Source organism: Benincasa hispida, chromosome 8 (genome assembly GCF_027475165.1).
Source record: "Benincasa hispida cultivar pf3 chromosome 8, pf3_genome.v1.1, whole genome shotgun sequence".
Lineage (NCBI taxonomy): Eukaryota > Viridiplantae > Streptophyta > Magnoliopsida > Cucurbitales > Cucurbitaceae > Benincasa > Benincasa hispida.
The window spans coordinates 46,219,137-46,241,980 of NC_143485.1; the positions used below are offsets into that span (position 1 = coordinate 46,219,137).

Here is a 22,844-nt window from a genome sequence, read left to right on the forward strand (position 1 = left end):
AAGGATATTGTCCTTTTAGAAACTATTTAGGAAAATATTGTTGTTTTCAAACTATTTGTAAAAATATTGTTTTTTTTTTTAAAAAAATAAGTCGAGGGTTGAAAATTCGACCTAGATAGGTCGAATTTTGAACCCTCGACCTTTCCCTTTACATTTGCACGTCGAACTTTGAACCCTCGACCTTGCCCTAACATTATTATTGAGTCTGTTTAATTATCATTCCGGAGACCTTCCTCATAATTATTTGATGTGGAGAGAACGAAAGAAAGACCTTCCTCATTCTTCTCATAACACTCATAATTATTTGATGTGTTAAAAATAATTTTGTATTGGGAGAGAACGAAAGAGGGAAGAGTAAGAGAGAGAGCGAGATCGAGATATCCGTACAAATTTTCCTTTTTTTCTTTTTTTTAATTATTACACATTCCACTTCTTCTTTTTTTTCTTCATTTCTTTTTTTTTTTAATTTTCCATTTTATAAAAAACAATTTCTAAAAAAATTTTATTATTATTTATAATTTATATAAAAAAACAAAAAAAAAAAAAACCCATCAAATTCTTGGTACCAAATGTACAAAAGGAATCCAAGATTATTATTGTAAAATCTTTAAAACTATTGACCTCATTACTGTGATTAAAATTTCTGTTCTTTATATCAATAATACAATCTTATTTATAGACTTGCATGTGAAGGTTTTGAGTGTTGATTTGATTTATTATGTCCCCAAATTATTATCTAAAATATGTAAATTTGAACATTGAAATTTTTTTTACCTAACCTTTTAGACTTAGACTATCTGATATTATTATTTATGTAAGTGACATTTAAAAGCTTTTATATCAAAATAATTAATATTCGTAATATATAAAAATAATAAATTAAAAAAATAATATCTCATAAAAACAAAAAAAAAAATGTAAATTAAATATCTCATTTATATAAAAATAATTACAAAAATCAATGTGTCCCATAAGGCGGACGTCGTCGATTTTGAGCTGGTTGTCGTCGTCGACTTCGAATTTGAGGTTGCTCGGGTTCTTCTTGATGTTGCTCTGGTACCTCTACTGGCGCTTCATAATATAAATATTCATTATGCTCTCCACAACCCCGACCATGTCCATGCACGTATGAAGACGAAGGACCAGCCTTTGAGTCATAATGTCCTGAACCAAATGCTGGCATCATCATCATTGGACCAATCAGTTTGACTCTGCATCTGCATCATAGGGGGCAACTCTTCCACATTATGTGCAGTCTCATCAAACTCATCATCTTCTCGAATAGGTCCTCTACGTCTAGGAGCTGGTGGAGGAACAATAGGTATATCGTACATATAATGAATTTCCTCCATATAGCTTTGGTTGTCACTACATATAGCAAGAACCTGGTTCGGATCATTCGCATATTGTAGCTGTAGAGCCATTGTTGGAAATCGCTCCCAAGCCCATAGTTGCAAAAGTATGAGAGGCCCAACTATCTCTCAAACCTTAGGTCTTATTACTTTGCATAGTTGTCTATACAGCCATGTCAATCATGCTTCACCCCACGAATACCGTCCCGCATCATGGAGGTTAGCTAAGAGTGGCAGGAACATCAAGTGAACAAAATGACTTGATTTATCTGAAAACAGACTTCCACCATCTGTGAGCTCACGAAATTGTGTTCCTAACCATATTAAACTTAACCTCGATCCTTTAATCTTGTCGGCAGGTGGGGTCGCCCGAGGTACAGTTGACAAACTTCTAACTAGTCATCGTACATCACTTCGATGACCGGCTCACCGTCAACAGATAACCCCAACAACACTTCTATGTCTTGTAGAGTGATAGTGCATTCTCCAACAGACATATGGAATGTATGTGTCTCGGGCCTCCATCTCTCGACCAAGGCTGTGATCAGATGCCAGACCAATTGAATAAATCCTAATATGGTAACTCCATAGAATCCAGATGTGTGCAGTAGCGGTAGTATTCGTGGGTGGAGCGGGATAGTGCATTGGAGAACTGCCTCTCAATGCCTGCAAGATATTTCTCCAGTAGTACGATCTCGCCATACAACAGATGATCGATGAATGGACTAGTCGTACAAAACATTGGGATCAACAAGTTCTGGGTTTAAAGCCATGATCTGAAAAAATTTTTTTATTTATTTCTCAATTAGAAGAATAATGTGCAACTTAATTAGAAGAATAATGTACAACTTAATTAGAAGAATAATGTACAACTTAATTAAAAGAACAATGTACAACTTAATTAAAAGAATAATGTACAACTTAATTAAAAGAATAATGTATAGAAATATATATATATATATATATACATGACCAATGAGAAAAAAAGCTAGTAATCATTAATGAAAAAATAACAACAATGACAGAATTTTGAATTGTAAGAGAGAGCGAGATTTAGTGTAATGTGTATAAAATAATGAAAAAAATATACATGTTATATTATTATATTAGAGAATATTAAAGACAAATACAATAAAAATGTGTACAAAATAATCAATTAGGTTTAGTGTAATGTATCTGTCCAGGTTGAAGTAGATCAAATATGTTTCTATACTGGCTGACTACATGTGTGGTTGTCCTAGTCATACAAAATTTGTCTCTCCACCTAAATTTTTAAATTGATTATTTATAATTTAAATTAACTAGATCAATGATATAAAAATTAAATTCAATTAAAACAACATACCGAGAACCGTAGGCTCGTCCAACCAACTAAGCGTTATTAACATGTTGTAACTATGGAGCCATTGTTGGAAATCGCTCCCAAGCCCATAGTTGCAAAAGTATGAGAGGCCCAGCTATCTCTCGAACCTCAGGTCTTGTTGCTTTGCATAGTTGTCTATACAACCATGCCAAGCATGCTTCACTCCACGAATACTGCTCCGCATCATGGAGGTTAGCCAACAGTGGCAGGAACATCAAGTGAACAAAATGACTTGATTTATCTGAAAACAGACTTCCACCATCGTGAGCTCACGAAATTGTGTTCCTAACCATATTAAACTTAACATCGATCCTTTAATCTTGTCGATAAGTGGGGTTGCACCGAGGTACAGTTGACAAACTTATAACCCATCATCGTACATCACTCTAGTGACTGGCTCACCGTCAACAGATAACCCAACAACACTTCTATATCTCGTTGAGTGATAGTGCACTCTCCAACAGACATATGGAATGTATGCATCTCGGGCCTCCGTCTCTCAACCAAGGTTGTGATCAGATATCAATCCAACTGAATAAATCCTAATATGGCAACCCCATAGAATCCAGATGTGCGCAGTAGCGGTAGTATTCGTGGGTGGAGCGGGATAGTGCGCTAGAGAACTGCCTCTCGACGCCTGCAAGATATTTCTCCAGTAGTACGATCTCGCCATACAACAGATGATCGATGAATGGACTGGTCGTACAAAACATCGGGATCAACAGGTTCTGGGTTTAAAGCCATGATCTGGAAGCAAAAAATTATTTCTCCATTAAAAAAATATTTGTTTTTCAATCAGAAGAATAATGTACAACTTAACTAGAAGAATAATGTACAACTTAATTAAAAGAATAATGTACAACTTAATTAAAAAAACAATGTATAGAAATATATATATACATGACCAATGAGGAAAAAAACTAGTAATCATTAATGAAAAAATAACAACAATAATAGAATTTTGAATTGTAAGAGAGAGCGAGATCGAGAGCAAGATGTTCAGAGATAGCGAGATTGTGAGAGAGAGTGAGATTGAGAGCGAGATTGTAGGAGAGAGCAAGATTGTGAGAGAGAGCGAGATTGTAGGAGAGAGCGAGACGCATACATTCTATAGACGTTGGAGATTGTCCCATCCTACAATCTCGCTTGCAATCTCGCTCTTTCCTACAATCTCGCTTTCAATCTCACAATCTCGCTCTCTCTTACAATTTGTTTCACTCACTTATCTTCCTTGTCGAGGGTTGAAGTTTCGACTTATGTAAAACTAGCGAGATTTCCTTTTCCTTGTCGATGGTTGAAATTTCAACTTATGTATGTCGAAACTTCAACCCTTGACAACTTGTTTCCAAGTTTTTCTTTATTTGTCGAGTTCTCAACATTCAACCTCTATATTAGTCGAATCCTCAACTCTCGACTTCTAGCCTCGAACTCCCAAAACAACAATATTTCTCTAATAAGTTTCAAAACAACAATATTTCTCTAATAAGTTTTGAAAACAACAATATTAATATTAAAGGTCCGTTCAAAAATAAATTTTTAAAAAAAAAAAGAATGAAAATTGGAAGACACAAAATTTGGGGGACCTAGGCCCGCACTTTCCTAAAATAGTACATAATCATGTTCTTTTTATGACTATATTTTTTTCTTTTAGAATTAAAAAATCTCGAGTGCGTGATAAAATCATAACAAAAGGTAATCGGTGTTGAATCTACTAAATTACTAACCAAATTCTAGTTCAATTTATCTTTTTAATTTTCAAAATTAGCATTGATTTTGAAAGTATTTAATTTTCGAGAACTAAAAAGTATTAATTAAATAAAATATCAAATGACACTTAATTTTTTGTTTTTTTAAAAATTAAGTTCATGAATACTTTGGAATTTCTCCACTCTATTATCTATCATTTATAAATATTTTCAAATCTACATCAAATTTTGGAAACTTAAGAAAGTAATTTTAGAAATATTTTATTCATAGTCAGTAGTTCAAATGTTTCTCTAAAAAGATAAAAACAATATAAATTTTATTTAGAAAAGGAACATACTTTTAAAAAGCAAAAATATCTATTTTTTCTTTTGAAATAAAAATGTAAAAATCTAATTAGTATCAAACAGTTTAAGTAATTGACATTTTTCTTCTTTAGTAAAATTAAGGTTAGCATAAGACAGAGTTGAGATATTCAAAGTAAATTAGCAAATTTTTTATTTTTTTTTTTTTGAGTAGAATTACTTTTCACCTATATGCCAATTTTTTTTTTAAAACCACAATCAAGTCTAAATTTGTCTTCTTCCAAACATGATATAAGGAATCAAAAACTATTATCTGACAGGTGGGAAATTAGGTCATAAAAGAAGACATTGACTCCATTGTGTTTTATTTGTCATCACATCATACTTTCAAATCATTAGCTTTACAATAATACATTCTCATTTCCTCAAATAAACTCAGCTACTAAAACCTCTTTATTCAATCAAAGCTAAATTATTACCAAAATTAGATACTTAATAATATTGATAGATTAAATTACAAGTTTAGCCTATTTAATTTTATATTTGAATCCAATGATTCTCTTGATTTTAAAAACTACATTACCAACTTTCAAATTTGTATATAATCTGTTGGGATATATTAAACATTTTAAAAATAAAATTAATGAAGCTTTTAGATTGTGTATAAAAGAACATTTAATTTTTAAATTCTTGTCGAATAAATTTACGAATATTAAAAAAATATTGAAGATGCCAATAACTCATCACATAACAAATTAAAAATTTACTATATAGAAAATTGAAAGTTTAGAAAATTACCTTAAACACAAAATTAAAGCCTAAAAATCTAATAGAAAATTTTCTAATTTTACGAACTCATTATTTGAATAAAAATACAAAAGTTACATAAGGTAGGAATTGAAAAATTAAAGGATGGACCATTGCATAAGATTAATAGTAGTAGCACACCAAACACATGAAAGATGCAATGAATAAAAGAAAATATTTGACGCAGACTTTCAATTTTTTTAGATTCATAAATTTAGTTGCCACAAAATGACTTTTTTTTTATTAAACATAAAATTCAAATTAATTTATATTTAATAGATGAATTAAATAAAAATAAATAAATAAATCTACCGTATACTTATCGAAAATTTAGGAACTTACTATACTCCTTTTAATTGTTAAATGCTAAATAAATCAAATTTAAAAACGTAACTATTTAGTTTTTTTTCTTTTAAAAAAAAATTAAACCCATACAGACTCCTACCTCCATCTGTTGTTATTTATTTATTTTGTTATCAATATTTTAGAAAAATCAAAATTTAAAAGGAAGAAAAATAATTTTGTGTTCGTTGAATTTGATTAAGAATTCAATCATTTTACTTAGCAAATATGCAATTCATTTCTAAAAAATAGATTTTATTTTCAAAATTTTAAAAACAAAAAATTAAGAGTCCCTTTTATAACAATTTTTTTTTATAAAAAAAATCAAGTATACAAATATCTCTCTCATCCATAAATTTATTAATTTTTTATATGCTTTTTACCAAAGTTTTAAAAGATTAAGCCAAATTTTGAAAACTAAGATCTCGTTTGTTAACCATTGATTTTATGTTTCTTTTTGTAAAAATTTTACTTTTATCTTCAAATTTATTCATTTGTTATCTACTTTTTGTCAATAGCTTAAAAAGTCAAGCCATTAAAACTAAAAAAGATAATTTTTAAAAAGTTATTTTTATTTTTAAAATTTGGTTAGAATTCAATCAATGTACTTAAAAAAAATTCAAATCACTGTAATTTTTAAAAACCAAAAAATAAAAAATGAAAATATTACTAAACAATGCCTTAAAAAAAGTAGCTTTTAAAAAACTTTTGATTGTATTTAGAATCTGGTTAAGAATTCAATCCTTTTACTAAGAAATAGATTTATTATTAAAAAATAAAAAATAATAAATTAAATTGCTAGCGAAGAAGATCGAAAAAAATTAAGATTTTAGATTAAATTTGTAATTAATCCAGAGAGAGAAAAGGAAAAAAAAAAAAAAAAAGGAGTGAATATTGGGGGTGGAAGACATAAAAACGAAAATACCAAAAAGGGCACCATAATAAAAAACGATGGAGAAGGAGGAGGGGAGGAGGACGGAGCAATTCTGACAAAATAAAAAAAGAAAAAAAGAAAAAAAGAAAAATAAATTCTCGGGTTGCTAAAGTCTGCAAAACAACAGAGAGAAAGTATAGTAATAAGCAGAAAAAATGGTATAGGTTATTGGTGGGCAGTATAGCACCATTAACACAACTCCCAAGTTCCCAACCCCAATTCAATTCCCTACTCTCTTCTTTAATAATGCTTCACACACATTTCACTCTCATCCTACGTATAAAATATAATAAATAAAGTAAAAAAATCACCAATTATGATCGAAGAAATTGTGATAGACGTAGTGTAATGCATTTAAGTATTTTTCTTTTATTATTATTATTTATTTGTCACAGTATCTTTGCAACAAAAGGACAAGCGGAGGGTCAAGAGAGAAACCCCTGCCTGCCTGCCTTCTTCACACATCATCACCATTAAAACCTACCACACCAACGAAACACAACTTTCATATCTCCCTCCACACTTCAAAATTACTCTAGACAAAACTAATTTTCTTTTTTCTTTTGAAGAAGAAAGAAAATATGAGGAGCAGCAGCAGCAGAAATTGTAGATGATAATCATGATGATGATGGAGTGTGGGTCAACTAAGCCTGCATGGCTTCAAGCCCTTATGGCCGACACTTTCTTTGGGACTTGTTTGCTTCATGAGAATCGTCGCAAGTCCGAGAAGAACGTTTTTTGCTTGCATTGTTGTCTCAGTATTTGCCCTCACTGTCTACCTTCTCACCGTTCTCATCCTCTTCTTCAGGTTTCTTTTCTTTTCTTTTCTTTTTTCTTTTCTTTTTTTTTTTAAATGCAAAAAAGAAAAGAAAAGAAAAGAAAACTTATCCTACTTTTGAGATTTGGTTGGTTTCCTATTCGTAGACGACTCCATTTTTATCCATCTTTCCTGCCAGACCTTTCTCACTTGTTGCTTTCAACTCAATGTGAACCTTTGACTCTTTTATATATATCCCTTTTCTTTTCTTTTTTTTTTTTTTTTTTAAAAAATAAAAATAATTATCAATAAATTAATTACGAACATTAAAAAGAATGAAGTTAATTAATTGGGGGTGTTGTGGTGTTTGTCAGGTCAGACGATATGTTTATCATGATGTAATTCGATTGGGGGATCTTGAGAAGCTCATTGATTGTTCCCATATTCAGGTAGTTTATTTATTTTGTTTTTACACAAGGGAGATGAGATGAGATGAGTGTTTTGAATTGAATTTTGATGTGAATTATTGAAATTGATATGGGCAGCCGTACACCATAAACGGAGCGAAAGTGATATTTTTGAATTACAGGCCACAGTCTAGGCCATGCAAGGCAGGCTCCTCAACTAATGCTTGTTTCACATGTGACAGAATTCTTCAAGAACCCTTCCATTTCTGCTCTCTCTCTTGCAAGGTTTCATCCTTTTCTTTTTCTTTTTCTTTTTCCTTTTTTGGATTAATTTCTCCCTTTAATTCTATGATTTCTATAAAGATAAAAATGTTTCAATTTATCATATATTTCATTATGCTATAGCTTGGCTAGTAATCGATAGTTCACCCCATAAATAATATATGAATAATCTTTATAGTAGATCAACTACAAAAGTTTTATTTCATAATTAATTGGTAATGAAAGAATTTAATCAAGGTTATCAAGTTTCTCCCTTTTTTCAATGTAAGATATTCAACATGGGTAGTCTCTTGTATTTATCATTAAAAAAAATCATTTAAATATCTATTTTTGTGCATGTCACTAGTTTATCCAATTATAATTTATCATACTATAAATTCTCTCTATTTCTTTTTTTTTAAATACTTTAATTATCTTTTTTAGTATAAGTGATAAGAGTAAAATATATAGAGATTGATGTATCTTGTGATATATACAAGTGATACGTATATTTTTTCATTCTTTCCTTTTAATTCAGACTCCAACGTGCCATATTAAATAACACATCTCATAATAATTATTAATTTACTGTTCCCATTTCTCTAGTACATCAATTGTAGCAAAATTACGATGATAATTTTAACTTTTTGAGTCAATCATTGATTTAACGTTATCATCATTTTCCTCTTAAATAATATATATGATAAATTCTTAAAACATTTAAGAAGAAAAGAAAAAAAAAAAAAAAAATCCTTAACTGTATAGAGTTTGATTGAATTGACGGGTGATTTAACAACGGGCAGGTGGATCACATGGTGTATCAAGGGGAAGATTTATACAGTATTCTACACAGGTTCAACGAGTCGGATTTCTCGTACTCGCAATTCGAAGGACTAAGAGTGGATGGGCTGGAAGGAATAGACGAAGATGGTCAAATAACAACAAATTCAGTAGTAGAAGATTCATCACAATTCAACAAAGCCTCATCTTCAGCTCCCACCAATGTCGTCTCATCAGGAACTCACATTTTCAAAAGAAAAAACAAAGGCACCGATTTCCTTCCTGCCGGCATCGTTCTATCTCTCAGCAGCCGACGTAAAGGCGCCCCTCAAAGGGCTCCTCTTTCTTAAACCCCCAAATATTCAATTACCATATTATTAACCATTAAAATAAATAATTTCAGGTCGGGTTTCTTTTTATTTCATAAAACGATTCGGATAATTGTGTTCTGTCGTGTCGGTTTATATTATATAGATATGCTATTTTCCGGTAAGGGTTTTGGTTTGGCAAGTCAATTATGCGGCGGTCGGTGCGTGTATTTCCGATCACTTTACCGGTTTTTTCCGGTCCGTGCGGGTATGCGGCACCCACCAATTTTGTATTAATTCGTGTAATTTTATCGGAACTTGCACGTAAATTATATATTTTCTGCGTTTAGGTTGTTGTTCGTTGTGCCCTATTTTTTGTTGTTGTTGGGTGTTGTGTTTTGCTTTAATCTAATCCGTATTGTTCATTTTTTTTCATTTTTGTATCTCTATTTATTTAATTGCAATTAATGGAACTAATTAAAGGTTGGTGGACCATTAAATGAGAAATTGTCAGGCTAGAGAATTATTAGACAAAATTGAAACTTTATATACATATTAAAGCCGAAAATTCAAGAGTTTAGATCAATTATTTGGTGCAAATATGTACTTTTAAAAAAATAAACGTGGTCAATATTCTTTTTTTGTCGATGTATCAATATTTCCACAATTTCTAGGGTTTGATAATATATATTAGACGTGGTCAATATTTTCAAAAGTTTGACAATGACATGAATTATTGAACTCATTATATTGTAAAATAATAAAATGACATTACAATAAATTTAATTAAAAAAAATAAACATGTTAACTTGTTTAAAAAATATTTGTTTGGTGTCTAGTTTTGGGTTTAGTTCTACACAGCTCCTATTTCAAAATATTATACATTTGGTTTTTAAGTTTTGAATTTGATTTCAATTTAGTTACTAAATTTAAAAATATTATAATTTTACCATTGATATTTGAGTTTGCTTCAATTTGGTTTCTATATTTCAAGATTTACATTTTTAATCTTGATTATTCACTAAATAATCATTTTTCATCTTTAATGTTAATTAATGTTATTAAATTAAAAATGGTTTTAATTAAGTCTCACTATTTTTATTACTTTTTAAATTAAATTTAAAATTTCACTATATAATTATTTTTAATTAATTAATGAAAATTGACATCAATGATTGAAAGTGGGCACTTAATTAAAAAATAAGGTTAAAAATATAAAATCTTTAAGTTAAGGGACCATATTGAAACAAAATTCAAATCTTAAGTGTAAAATTATAATATTTTGAAACTTATGAACTAGATTGAAACAAAATTCAAAATTTAAATACTAAATGTGTAACATTTTTAAATTTAAGAACCAAATAGAAACTAGACAAAAAATGAAAAGATATTTTTTTAAAAAAAATACATAAAATCTGATTAATTCAAAATATATGTTTTTCAATTTCATCGTGGAACAAATGTTATATAAATTGTACGGTTTAAGCAATGTTTGGATAAGATTTCCGGAGACAATTGAAAGATAGAAAATGAAGCAACCATCAAACTTCAAAGATTGTGCCAATGTATTGTATGGAACTATTTTTAGAAAAAATTACTTAAAATACAAATATTTTGAAATATATATATATATATATAATAGACTAAAGGAAAAGTCTTTGTCATAATCATAAGATATACACTAGTAACTAAGAGGTCATAATTTCAAAAACCTACACCAAGATCCAAATCGTTGTACAAAAAACAAAAATAGATTTAATTAATTAAAGTATCGTTTGATAATTATTTCATTTTTTAAAATTTTGAAAATTAAGCTCATTTTTTCTAATTTCTACATTTCTTCATTGATAAAAAGTAGATAACAAAGAAATAAATGTAGAGGCGGAAGTAGTATTGTAGGTTTAATTTTTAAACCAAAAACTAAAAAAGAAAGAGTTACTAAAGGGGTTTTAAAATTATTATTTTGAATCCCATTTTTTAAAAAAGCTTATTAAAAAAAAAATGATAAATTCAGAAAGTCCCAAATATGATGAGAAAAAGAAGGGAAAAAGGGTGTTGTTTTTATCAAAATGATGAGTTCATGTTAGCTAAGATTGAAGAAGAAAGGGGGAAGATTTGCAGTGTGTAGGTAAGTTGTTAGGGTGGATGGCAGAAGAGAAGCAGAGGTTTAAAAAAGGAGTTTGGATAGGAAAGCTCTTACATTACATGTCACTTGTCAATTGGGAAACTCTTCTCTATGCTTTTGCTTTCTCACTGCCCATCACTATCCCTTCCCTTTCCCCTATAATATAAACCACATCCTCTTCATTATATTAATTACGTCATCTTTAATTAAATTCCATTCATCCCGGCATCCTAAATATAGTTAGATTATTTTTATCAAATTTATTTATAATTATGAATTTTTTCACATTTACTGTTACTGTTATTGTTACTGTTTCATCCTTAACAGTAACAATAACAATAAAAATGTCATAATTCAAACTTTTTCTTTTGGAACAGTAACAATGACTGTAGCTGTAACGGTAACAATAAAGATACGATCTAATTTTCACACGCAATTAGATTGGGCACGCTCTACTCGTCAATAGGCTTGCATTTTTTATTACAGGTTTGGAAGTACGTCTCATATGTCAGTACAGATACAAAACACAAGTAAACAACATTAAAAGTAATCAAATATGGTCCACTTTTTACATTAGCATTGATTTGTTACCTTTTTACTAGAATAAACATGGTCTTAATTCAATATTTTCATAATTTATATGGTGTCTCTAAAAGTTTAATTTGTTTTTAATTATTTCTAAAATTTTAAATTATGGTCAACTAGTCTCAAATAAATTTGTTCTCTTTAAAATAAATAAAATTTTGATGACACGATGGTTGAAATATACTTGCTAAACTTTGATTATATGGAGAGGGAGACTAATTAGAAATTAGTTTTAAATTTTAGTGACTATGAAAAATGAAATGTAAAGTTTAGAGACACAATATTCCATCGTTACAAATTACATCTAAATTATGTAAAATATAGTGATGATTTATTTCAAATTCAAATATAATAAAATCGTATGCTTGTTAAACTCATAATAACGATATGATCTATCATTAATAAGCTTAAAAAATTACATCTAAATTATGTAAAATACAGTGATAATTGATATAGATATTAAAAATTTAACTCTGGATAGTCCCATCTAATGGAAAATAATAATAATATTTTAACAGGAATTCAAAATTTGTTTTTTTATTGGAACATCACGGATGTAAAATTGGGTATCCACCGCTTTATGCTCTCTGAGTACCATTAAAATGTACAGAATAATTGTACGGTCTGCTGGGCAAATACGTGGAATGACTATTCATATATCAGACAATATGCATCAAATGATTAAAACTTTAAATGTCTCTATACATTTTATTTATTCTACCTTTAATTTATTTATTAAAAGAGATTGAGACTGAACCTACCTGATAAGTATGAACTCTGCAGATAAATAATATAAGCAGTAAAAGAAATTCTTAGTTGTTACAATTTTACATATAAAATTTAATTTCATTAATTTAAACAATAAATTTGGCAAATTATACCAAATTTAACTCTAAATTTTACTTTAATCGATTTAAACCTCAAACTTTAAAAATATATCAATTTACCTTCTTCATTAAATTTATATGTCAATTTCAATTAGAAATATTTTTTTTCATATATGTTCAAAATCATGTGTTAGTCTATGACATTTACTTAGATAATTAAATTTACCTTTATTCACTAATTTATATTTTTTTTGTCAATTGATCATTTAAAATGGTATCGTAACAGGTAGTTTAAACATAAGTGAAGATAATAAATTTTTCTTGGAAGTGTTTTCTAATTTCAAGCTAGGCTCATCAAGAGTAAAGGAAATTCTATGTGTGTATATAATAATAAGAATAACGATGATAAAGTGTTGATAATTAGGAAAAAAAATTACTATACTTTATTTTATATTATAATTTATAGTTTTGTCCACGTCAATTTTAAATAACATTAACGAGATAAACGTGAATGAAGGAGACATTTTAGGTATATTTCAAAATGTAATTTTTGTATATCTCACTCTAATCACAGAGAAAAAATCTTATTAAAACTATAAGTCATGTTTATTTCGATAATAAATAGATGGTAATATAAAAAGTAGTCTCTATTAAATTACCTTTATGATATGCATCTGTATATATATGAGGCTTACTCCTAAATATATAATAATAAAATGCAAGTCATTTGACAAGCAAAATGTACTCAATCTAATTGCAACTAAAAATTATGTTGTATTATTATTATTTTTACTGTTTAAGCAAAAAAATGATGAATTTTATCAGATTTATTGTAACCGTTATCGTTTGATTCTCAAAGTAACGATAATAGTAACAATAAAGTAAAAACGATTAAAAACAATATGATTACATTTACTATTTATATTTATTACATGATAAATAGAATTTCATTATAATTACGTCAATTACGATTCGATAACCGTAAGATTGGTAGGTTACAAATTATAAAAAAATGAATGAAAAAATTAGAGTGGTGATTTGACTAGTCTTGCGTTGACTGTGTTGTTTGTGGATTGAAGCGGCATATCATTGCAACGGTACAGTCGGCCCCCAGAGTTCAGAGTTTATCACAGTCTTGGAATCGAAACCTCTTTTTTTCCTTGGGGGCGATTTCCTATTGTTTTTACCTATATATTATTACTATTTACTCTTATTTTACAATATGTGAAACACTTATCTTTTTCATAGCTTAAAATTGCAAAAACCGATTTTCAATTTTTTTTTTCTCATTATAATTTTTAAAGTTTCCGCTTTTTTTTTTTTTGCTTTAATTTACTCTTAATATTTCAATAAACATATTAAATTAAAAGTTTAACCTATACATTTTAATATTCGATCAACTCTTAGACAAAATGATAAAATTACTTGAATTTTTAGATTATTAGACTACTAAATAAATTAGTTACGCTAAAAAATTTTTGGGATTTCAATTTTGAATTAAGGAGTATAACGATTTTTTATAGAACTCAAAAATCATTTTACGTTTAAGATTTTGGTGTATTGGTTATTGGTATTTTCCTTCACCTTTATCTTGCACCACTCATATTAGATGCTCTTTCATCAAAGAGTTAACAAAATTTTAATAATATGAATGAAAATAAATACATTTTAAAAGTTTAGGGACCAAAATAATCATATTTTAAAAGTTTATGAATTAAAACAAATGTTTTTATACTTTAAAGACCAAAATAGAATAAGTTAAATCCTTTGACATCCATATTTACTTATTTTCAAATTTCCAATTCTAATTTTGACAATAATCATTGAGCCATTAAATCTACAATTTCGTTTCTAATAACTCATTGAATTATCCAAGCTTTTTAAAAGCTACATTAAAGAAAGTAATCACCAAATGTGTACTTTAATTCAAAAATACTTTTCGACTATCAAAATTTTTACTAATACTTTTAAAAACAAGATTACAAAAATAACTTCTAGAGAAGGAAAAGGTCAGTGCTTTATTTAAAATAATACTCCTTAACATTTTAATATTTCAAAAGAAGACATAACTTGACTGATATATAATATGTATTATATCTATTTAATCAAATCACTCCATCTTATTATACTAAAATTGAAACTAAATATTTAAAATTTTGAAGTAACCAACTAATCCAAAAGTTTAAGTCTTCTTTCATTTATGGACTTGAAATATGAAGAAGATCCAACAAAGGAACTAACCTAATATGAAGATGACGGAATGATTTAAAAAATTAAGTTAATTGGTTTGGAAAATTTAATTAGATATCTTCTAACCAAAAAAAAAAAAAGAAAAGAAAAATGAAAGTAGAGTGAGAATGGATAGAAGAAGACATAAAAAAAGAATGAAAATGAAAAAAAGTGGAAACTAGAAATAGTAAAAGAGTTGTAATTAAAGGTTAAGAAAAAGAAAGATTATGAGTGAGTAGAAGAAAGGAATGATGAAGATGAAGAAGAGGTTTGGCATTATTGACCGGGTGTGACCATGGGTCAAAGGAAACACATAAATGGGGAAGCCAAAAGACTGCAAGACATGAAGAATGCCAAAATTAGGCAAATGGATAGTGAAATGGTTTTTAGGGGCCAAAAAAAAAAAAACATATAAGAACAAGAAAATATTTGGAGTTGGGAGATTTTAGATTTATTATTATTTATAACTTATTTGTCAGAGTGGTGGGGACCCCACAAGAACCCACTTGAAGTAATTGGATGACAGAGGCTATAATTGTCTATAAACCTTTGACCAAAACCCTAGCTTAGTTGACCCTACTATCCCCTGCCCTAGTGCCTACCCATAAGGGCTAGTTTTTGTTTGGAAGCTAACAACATGCAAACCAAAGCCCAAAGTGGGCAGTGGAGAAACAGATTGAGAGTGAGAGCCTTTCTTCGCCTTTGGTATCATTAAAAGAAGGTAACCCCCTGCCTCAAAAACCAACCCAAATATCACACCATTTTCAACTCCCTTCCAAAACTATCCTACATTACCTCTATTTTTGTCTTTAAAATCACTAATCTAATCCATATCGACTTTAATTATATTAATACTTAAATATGATACTATCCTAAATTAGTCTAAGCATTAATTTTAGCATTGGAGCCTGTTGTACACAACACTGCATCAACGTGTGTAGTATCTTCTTGCAAGTCAACTTTGACGCATCATTTTGACAATTTAGAGTGGATCCATATAGGCTTATGACCTAATTATGTATTAGCAACAACGATTTAACCCTTAAATTTTGATATGTAATGAATTTGGTAGGAAAAATGTTGTTAAGTTGCAATGATGATTTATTTCTATATTGTTGGGGTGGAAAGTTCGCATGTGAGAGTTTTTGGAGTTTTTTCTTCTTCTTGGGTGCTCTATCGGCTCGCTCTTTTGATTTGACATCGTCATTTAAGGTGACTTATGTATGTGCACCAATTGGTATAGAGTCGAAGACACTTTGATGCCTAAGTTAGTGCGTGAATAAGCATTTAGTTCATCTAAGTACAAAAAAAAAAAAAAGGTTAGAGTTCTCCTTTCGTTTGCTTACTTCTCTCCCGTGGGGATTCTCGAATGACCCTATTTATAAGGCTCTTTCTTTAACTTCAGATTAGGATTACATGTAATGTTGATGATGTAAAGATGGTTGCGGCTCAAAAGGTTCGAGTCCGCTCACTTATTTTTCTATTTGTATAATTTATTTACTTGGATGGTTGGCCTAGAACTCGAGGGTCTAACTTTTTTCCTTTTAAGACGTATGTTCTCTAATGCCAACTCTCGATTTCTCTTGGACTTGGGCTCACCTGTGAGCTTTGGGCCTTGCCTGGAGCAAACCCTCAACATATGTCATTAAATTCCTCCATAAACCAAATATGATTTGAGTCATATATGTGAAGCTTAAGGGGACATTTGAGGTACAGTGTTGGTTATTACAAGTCGTAGTTTTCATAGTTTGTATATTTGGCGTGCATATTATTTTAATATAGATAAGAAATAATAAACATGATAACAAATAGGAAAAGAGAAAATAAATGGAAAATAGTAAACCAATAAACAGAGATTTGAAAAGTAATACTGTAGTTAATTGTAGATTGATTAATAGGACATAGGAATCTCAAGCATGAAGTGGGCTATAATAATCCTCTCCTCCAATTTTAAATTGGTGGTCTAAATATCCCAAAATGTTTATAAAGAACAAAAGATGAATATATAGCACTAATGTTCAAAGATAAAATCAAATTTAAATGACAACACTAAGTTATTTCAATTGACCTAAAATGTCTTTTCAAACTTTTTTTTTTTTTTTTTTTTTTCCTGAAACAAATATTTTAAAAAAAGTCCGATGCTCAACAGGGCAAATGAGGACAGAAATAAATGTTAGTTACATCCATAAACCAACTAGGGAAACAAGAGTCTCAAACCCTTCTTATGTCTTCTAAATTGGAAGAGACAAAAGAAAACTAAAAAAAACAGATTTAAACTCAGCTACATGAACTGTTTTGTACTTTGCATGTCTAATCAATTTAATCTGTTCTAAAAAATTCAAGTATATATTTGAAAATTCTAATTTATATTTTATTTTAATGTTTATTTGTGATCTCAATATTAAATTTCTTTTTGTCAAAATTTATATTTTTATCAACATGAAGTTAATATAATATAAATAACTAATAAACCTGTTAACTCGATGAAAAAACGTAAAACAATGGTTACTAATTTAACTATTTTATTGAAATTTTTCTAAAAATATTTATAACATCCAGATTTTTATAAAATTGAAACTGAGACATTACTAAATCTAGTTTTATGACAGAATTCAAAACACGAGTATGAAGGAAAGAGGTCTGATTTGGTAGAAATGGGATGATTCTACCAAATATAAACTGATTGGATGGGTGAAAAGATCAAAATCTTATCCATCCTATTAATTATTTGCTTATTGATTCCTAATCCATCTAAAGACCAAAACCACTATTCAAATCAGGGGTGTTCAAGTAATTCTCCCATTGGAATAATAACATAATAATAAGTAAGATTTCCTTTTGTAATTAGTGGTAACTATTTTGTTTTCGTATTTTACTTTTTACAATTAAGTCTATAAATACTATTTTTCCATCCAAATTTTTCATTTGTTATCTAATTTTTATCAATAGTTTAAAAAATCAAGTCAAAATTTGAAAAGTAAAAAACTTAAGCCCCGTTTGGTAACCATTTTAGTTTTTTGTTTTAGTTTTTTTTTTTTTTAAAAAAATTAAGTTTATTTCATCCACATTTCTAACAATGATTTGCTTTTTTTTTTTTTTTAAGTACAATGGTTTAATTTTTAACCAAACTTCAAAAACGAAAACAACTTTTTGAAAGCTTTTTTTTTTTTTTTGTTCTCAAATTTTAGCTTGACTTTTTAAATCATTGGTGAAAAGTAGATAACAAATGAAGAAATTTGGAGATGAAGTTTTAGCTTTTAAAAATTTGGTTACCAAATGAGGTTTTAGCTTCTAAAAATTTATTTTTATTTTTGGAATTTGGCTAAGAATTCGACATTTGTACTCAAGAAATATGCAAATCATTGTAAAAAAAATGGGGAGGAAATAAGATTAAATTTCAAAAACACAATATGGTTACCAAATGGGGGCTTAGTTTTTTAAAATTAAGCCTATTGTCATTTCTATCACTTCTAGATTTCTTCATCTGTTGTCTACTTTTGACTCACGTTTTCAAAAACCAAACAAAAATTTTAAAATAAAAAAAAAGTTTTTAAAAACTTGTTTTTGTTTTTAAATTTTGGCTAATGATTCAACTTTTATACTTAAGAAATATGCAATCATCGTAAGAAAATGTGAAAAAAAATAGATTTAATTTCCAAAAACAAAAAAATAAAAAAATGAAGTACCTACCAATTAGAACTTTTTTAATTCGATAACCATTTGGGTTTTTGAAAAATAAGCACATTAACGCTTCTTTCACTACTAAATTAAATTTATTTGTTTTGTAACCCACTTTCTACTCGTGTTTTTAAAAAAACAAAGTCAAATTTTAAAATTAAAAAAAAAACTAATTTTAGAAGCAATTCAAATGTTTTTTTAAAGCAAAAACCACAACGAAAAAGTTTTGAAGAAATAAACATAAATTTAAAAAAAAAAAAAAAAAAAAAAAAACCTAAAAACGAAATTATTTTCAAATGAGTACAAATAGCTCCAAGCCCAAATCACTCATAACATTGGTGAACTTAAACATTTATAAAAAGTTAAACTAGGAGAAATGATTCTACAATCAACCATTCTACCAACTAAAACTTTTTAGTGATAGTAAATAAAATTATATCAATATTTTAAACCTCATATGTTAATGATTTGATTTTTTATTTTTAAAAATTAAGTATTTTTTACTAAATTTTTTACCATGGTTTATATATTTCTCGAAATAATTAAGGTCATATTATCCCAGCTTTTAAAAAAAGGTTGTTTTTTCCACCATTAACTAAATTGGTAACCATTTGTTCAGCAAATCAATTGGAATCCGACCAATTCCACTGCAATAGAATGGTGTTTGAAATACATAAAGTTTGCAGAACTCTGAAAATTGACCATCCTTCCATTCGTCAACACACTGTTTTCCAATCTTATCACAACTCAAAAACTATCTGTTTTGTTTGTGATAACTGAATAATGTCATGCCAATAATAAAACAACTTTTATCAGAACTATAAATAATTTAATATCACGAATAAAAACAAATTAATTAAATTTGTCCAATCAAGCCCGAAGCTTTATAATCATGTCTATCTCTAACCAAACTAGGACAATTTTTGTTACCAAGACACAAATATATGAATGCTAAGCCTGTGTTTCGGCTTCCCAAGTATAAAAATTGGTATTTTTAATTACTATTTCAAATCTCTTTTTTTATAATCGTTTCCTTTCCTTTTTATTATGTTATTTATTATTTTCTATTTAGACTAAAATATTATGTATCCAAATATATATATTATTAGTATCATCCATCACAATGACTCACTCAAAATTCCAAATATCTCGTAAATATTTGAATTTTTAATTTCAAGAGCAGTTCAAAGAATATGACTACAACCAGTTATTTTTTAGCCATATTCATATTGGATACAGCTTTTAATTTTTTACTTTATCAAGGTTGTGTAGCTTTCTTGAAGCTCATGCTTAGGTAAGTTTGTAGCTTCATGTAGATTTTCTTAGAGAATTGTATTGTTACCGAGATGAATATATCTATCGATATGTTGATATATTCTTAAATCGAAGTGTTTAACGTTAATATTAAATATCAATTAATATCTCCAACATATTTTATAAATACTTGTAAAAGATTAAAAAAAAAAGTATTCTATTTAATTTAATATAAATATCAATACTGATAACAATAGCTATAACTTAGTTTAAGTATTAAAAACAACTTAATTATTAATCAAAATAAATTTTATAAATTTCGTGACTTATAGAAATATCAATCAATAATAATATTTTATCGATATATTCATAATATTGAAATCTCGATATCGGTATTTTAATCTTTAATTATAACTCAATCGAATTGTTAAAATGAAATAGTATTTTTGTTTTGGAATAATTAGGTCCCTTTGGTGAAGCATTTGTGTAGATTATGCTTGAATAAATTGTTGTAACAAGGGCTAAAAATTATCGTACAAATCAAAGTTTTACCTGTTTTGAGTTCAAGTTATACTAATAAATCCATTGCGAATTTAATTGGAAGGTGGAAACAATGCCAGTTCTAAACTCTCATCTTATACTAAAATAATATTAGTTCTTAATTACCATCAATCCAGGTCTATAATATCAGTTAAAAATCAACATCATTTCAATATGTTGTTAATCGATTTTGAACTACATCATATAGTTAACTGTCATTATATAGTTACGATGACACTGAATTAAAAGTCACTTGTAAATTAACATTATAGCTAACATCATCATATATGCAACAAAGAAATATTTGTCGATATATTCGCAAATTGAAAGTTCGATATTGAGATTTAATATCCATAGATATTTTTGGTAACTTTTATACATACTCATAAAAAAAATAATAAAAATATCTTGATAATAGTATTTATAACTTAGTAAAAACAACTTAATCATTAATATATATAAATTTTTTAATTTATAAAAATATTCATTAACATCAATACTTTGACGATATATTTGTTGATGTATTCTTAAAATTGATATTTTAATCCTTACATATAAGTACAATGACAGATTTTTTTTAGAAAATTTTAAACTGTCATCATTGTAGAATTGTCATCAACCTCCTTAATGATTTGCAAAAAGATGACAATTTAAAATGTTATCATACGATAAAAGTCGTAGGTCAAAATTGTTGTAATGCCTTTGGTATAATAAATAAACATGCGATCAGTGAAAAAAAAAACTGAAGTATATGTGTTTTTTTTAAAAAAAAAAATAATAAAAATAAAAATAATGCAGAGAACTATGAGAATTACGAAATCTGTGGGTATTGTTTTGAAAACATTTAAGGAATCTTGATAGAGTTTGTAATATATTCAAAAGTTAATAAAAAAAAAAAAAAATCGTTGTACAGCAAACAAATCCTATATTGTTAGAATAATATATAATGCATCTCTTATATATATACATCATATCTTCATAATAACCAAGTTAATATGACATGGTCGTTAATTTTATTGATAACGTAAATCGTAAAATAGATGTGTCATTCATTGAGATAAACTATGTCATGGTTTGGATACAATTAATTTAATTAATTAATTTTATTTAGAAGAAAAGAAAAATAGGAAAAAAATATCGAAATGGGAATCTGTGTGCCGGCAAGATAAGATACGAAGCCGAAATAGAGAATAATAAATGATATTTTTGGGAGAGAAATGGTAATATAAAACAAAGGGAAGCCCTATTTTGAACTGTTTGATCAGCTTTTAAGGAGAGCCTTCAAATATTATTTTATTTTATTTAAATTTTGAATTTTGGGAGTCAAGAAACAGGGAACCCCCCAAAGATCTTCATGTATAAAGTTGGTTATCTTTTCTATGCATGTTTTCAGTAGCCAAAAAACCAAAAAAAAATTACCCAATAAAGAAGGAGGGACCCGATCAGCTTTGTAAATGAATGCCGACATACTTACACACAAACAAAATTTTGATTTTGATGTCTATATTTCAAGATTAACATTTTTAACCTATTTTTCTATAAAAAAATTAAAATAAAATAGCCTTATCTACTGTTCTAAAATGTAGTTAATTTGCTTGCAGTTAAAGTTATTTATCACATGGTTTTATGTGTATTAAATCATTAAGTGCTGCCAAGACCAACCATAATTTTATAGTTTATTGAACTTATAAACTGTAGTAAGTCCTTACTAAAACGGTACAATAATTTTATAAGCTGAAACGAATAATTTATTGTCAAAATTTTCAGATCTGAACTATAGTGTGTTTTGTATATTTAGTGACAGTCGTCGTAATCTAGAGTAGTTGAAGAAAATGGAAATGTTCGTTTAATAATTTAACCGATAAACGAAGTGGATATATAGGCACGTAGATTACTCTATGTCCACACACCTTAATTACAATTTTAGTTTATGACTACTTTTTAATTTTATATATTTCATCTTCTTTAAATTTTCGAAATTATGAATGACAACATTGTTAATATAGTAATCAAATCAAAATAATTAATAGATGAAATATAATATAAAAAAATTATAAATATGGCAAAATTTAGATTATCTATCGGTGATAGACTATATCGCTGGTAGGAATCTATCAGTAATAGACTACATTGCTGGTAAGAGTTTATTAATGATATTAAATGGACTTACTAGATACTAAATCAATTGTTCGAGTTTCACTAAACATAAAATTCAAATTTATATCTAATTAATCAATTAAATATTAAGAAATTTTGGATTTTTTAAGGACTCATACAAATGGAAAG

The 22,844-nt window shown here is 27.9% G+C and overlaps 1 protein-coding gene across 1 annotated transcript; it reads left to right on the forward strand.

Moving 5' to 3' along the window:
- Nucleotides 1-6,998: 6,998 nt before the first annotated feature.
- On the forward strand, nt 6,999-9,679 carry LOC120069313 (protein RGF1 INDUCIBLE TRANSCRIPTION FACTOR 1). Its single transcript, XM_039021043.2, has 4 exons — nt 6,999-7,615; nt 7,939-8,013; nt 8,110-8,256; nt 9,036-9,679. The coding sequence occupies exons 1-4, from the start codon at nt 7,418-7,420 to the stop codon at nt 9,360-9,362; spliced, it is 747 nt and encodes a 248-aa protein (XP_038876971.1). The 5' UTR covers nt 6,999-7,417; the 3' UTR covers nt 9,363-9,679.
- The last annotated feature ends 13,165 nt before the right edge of the window (nt 9,680-22,844 follow it).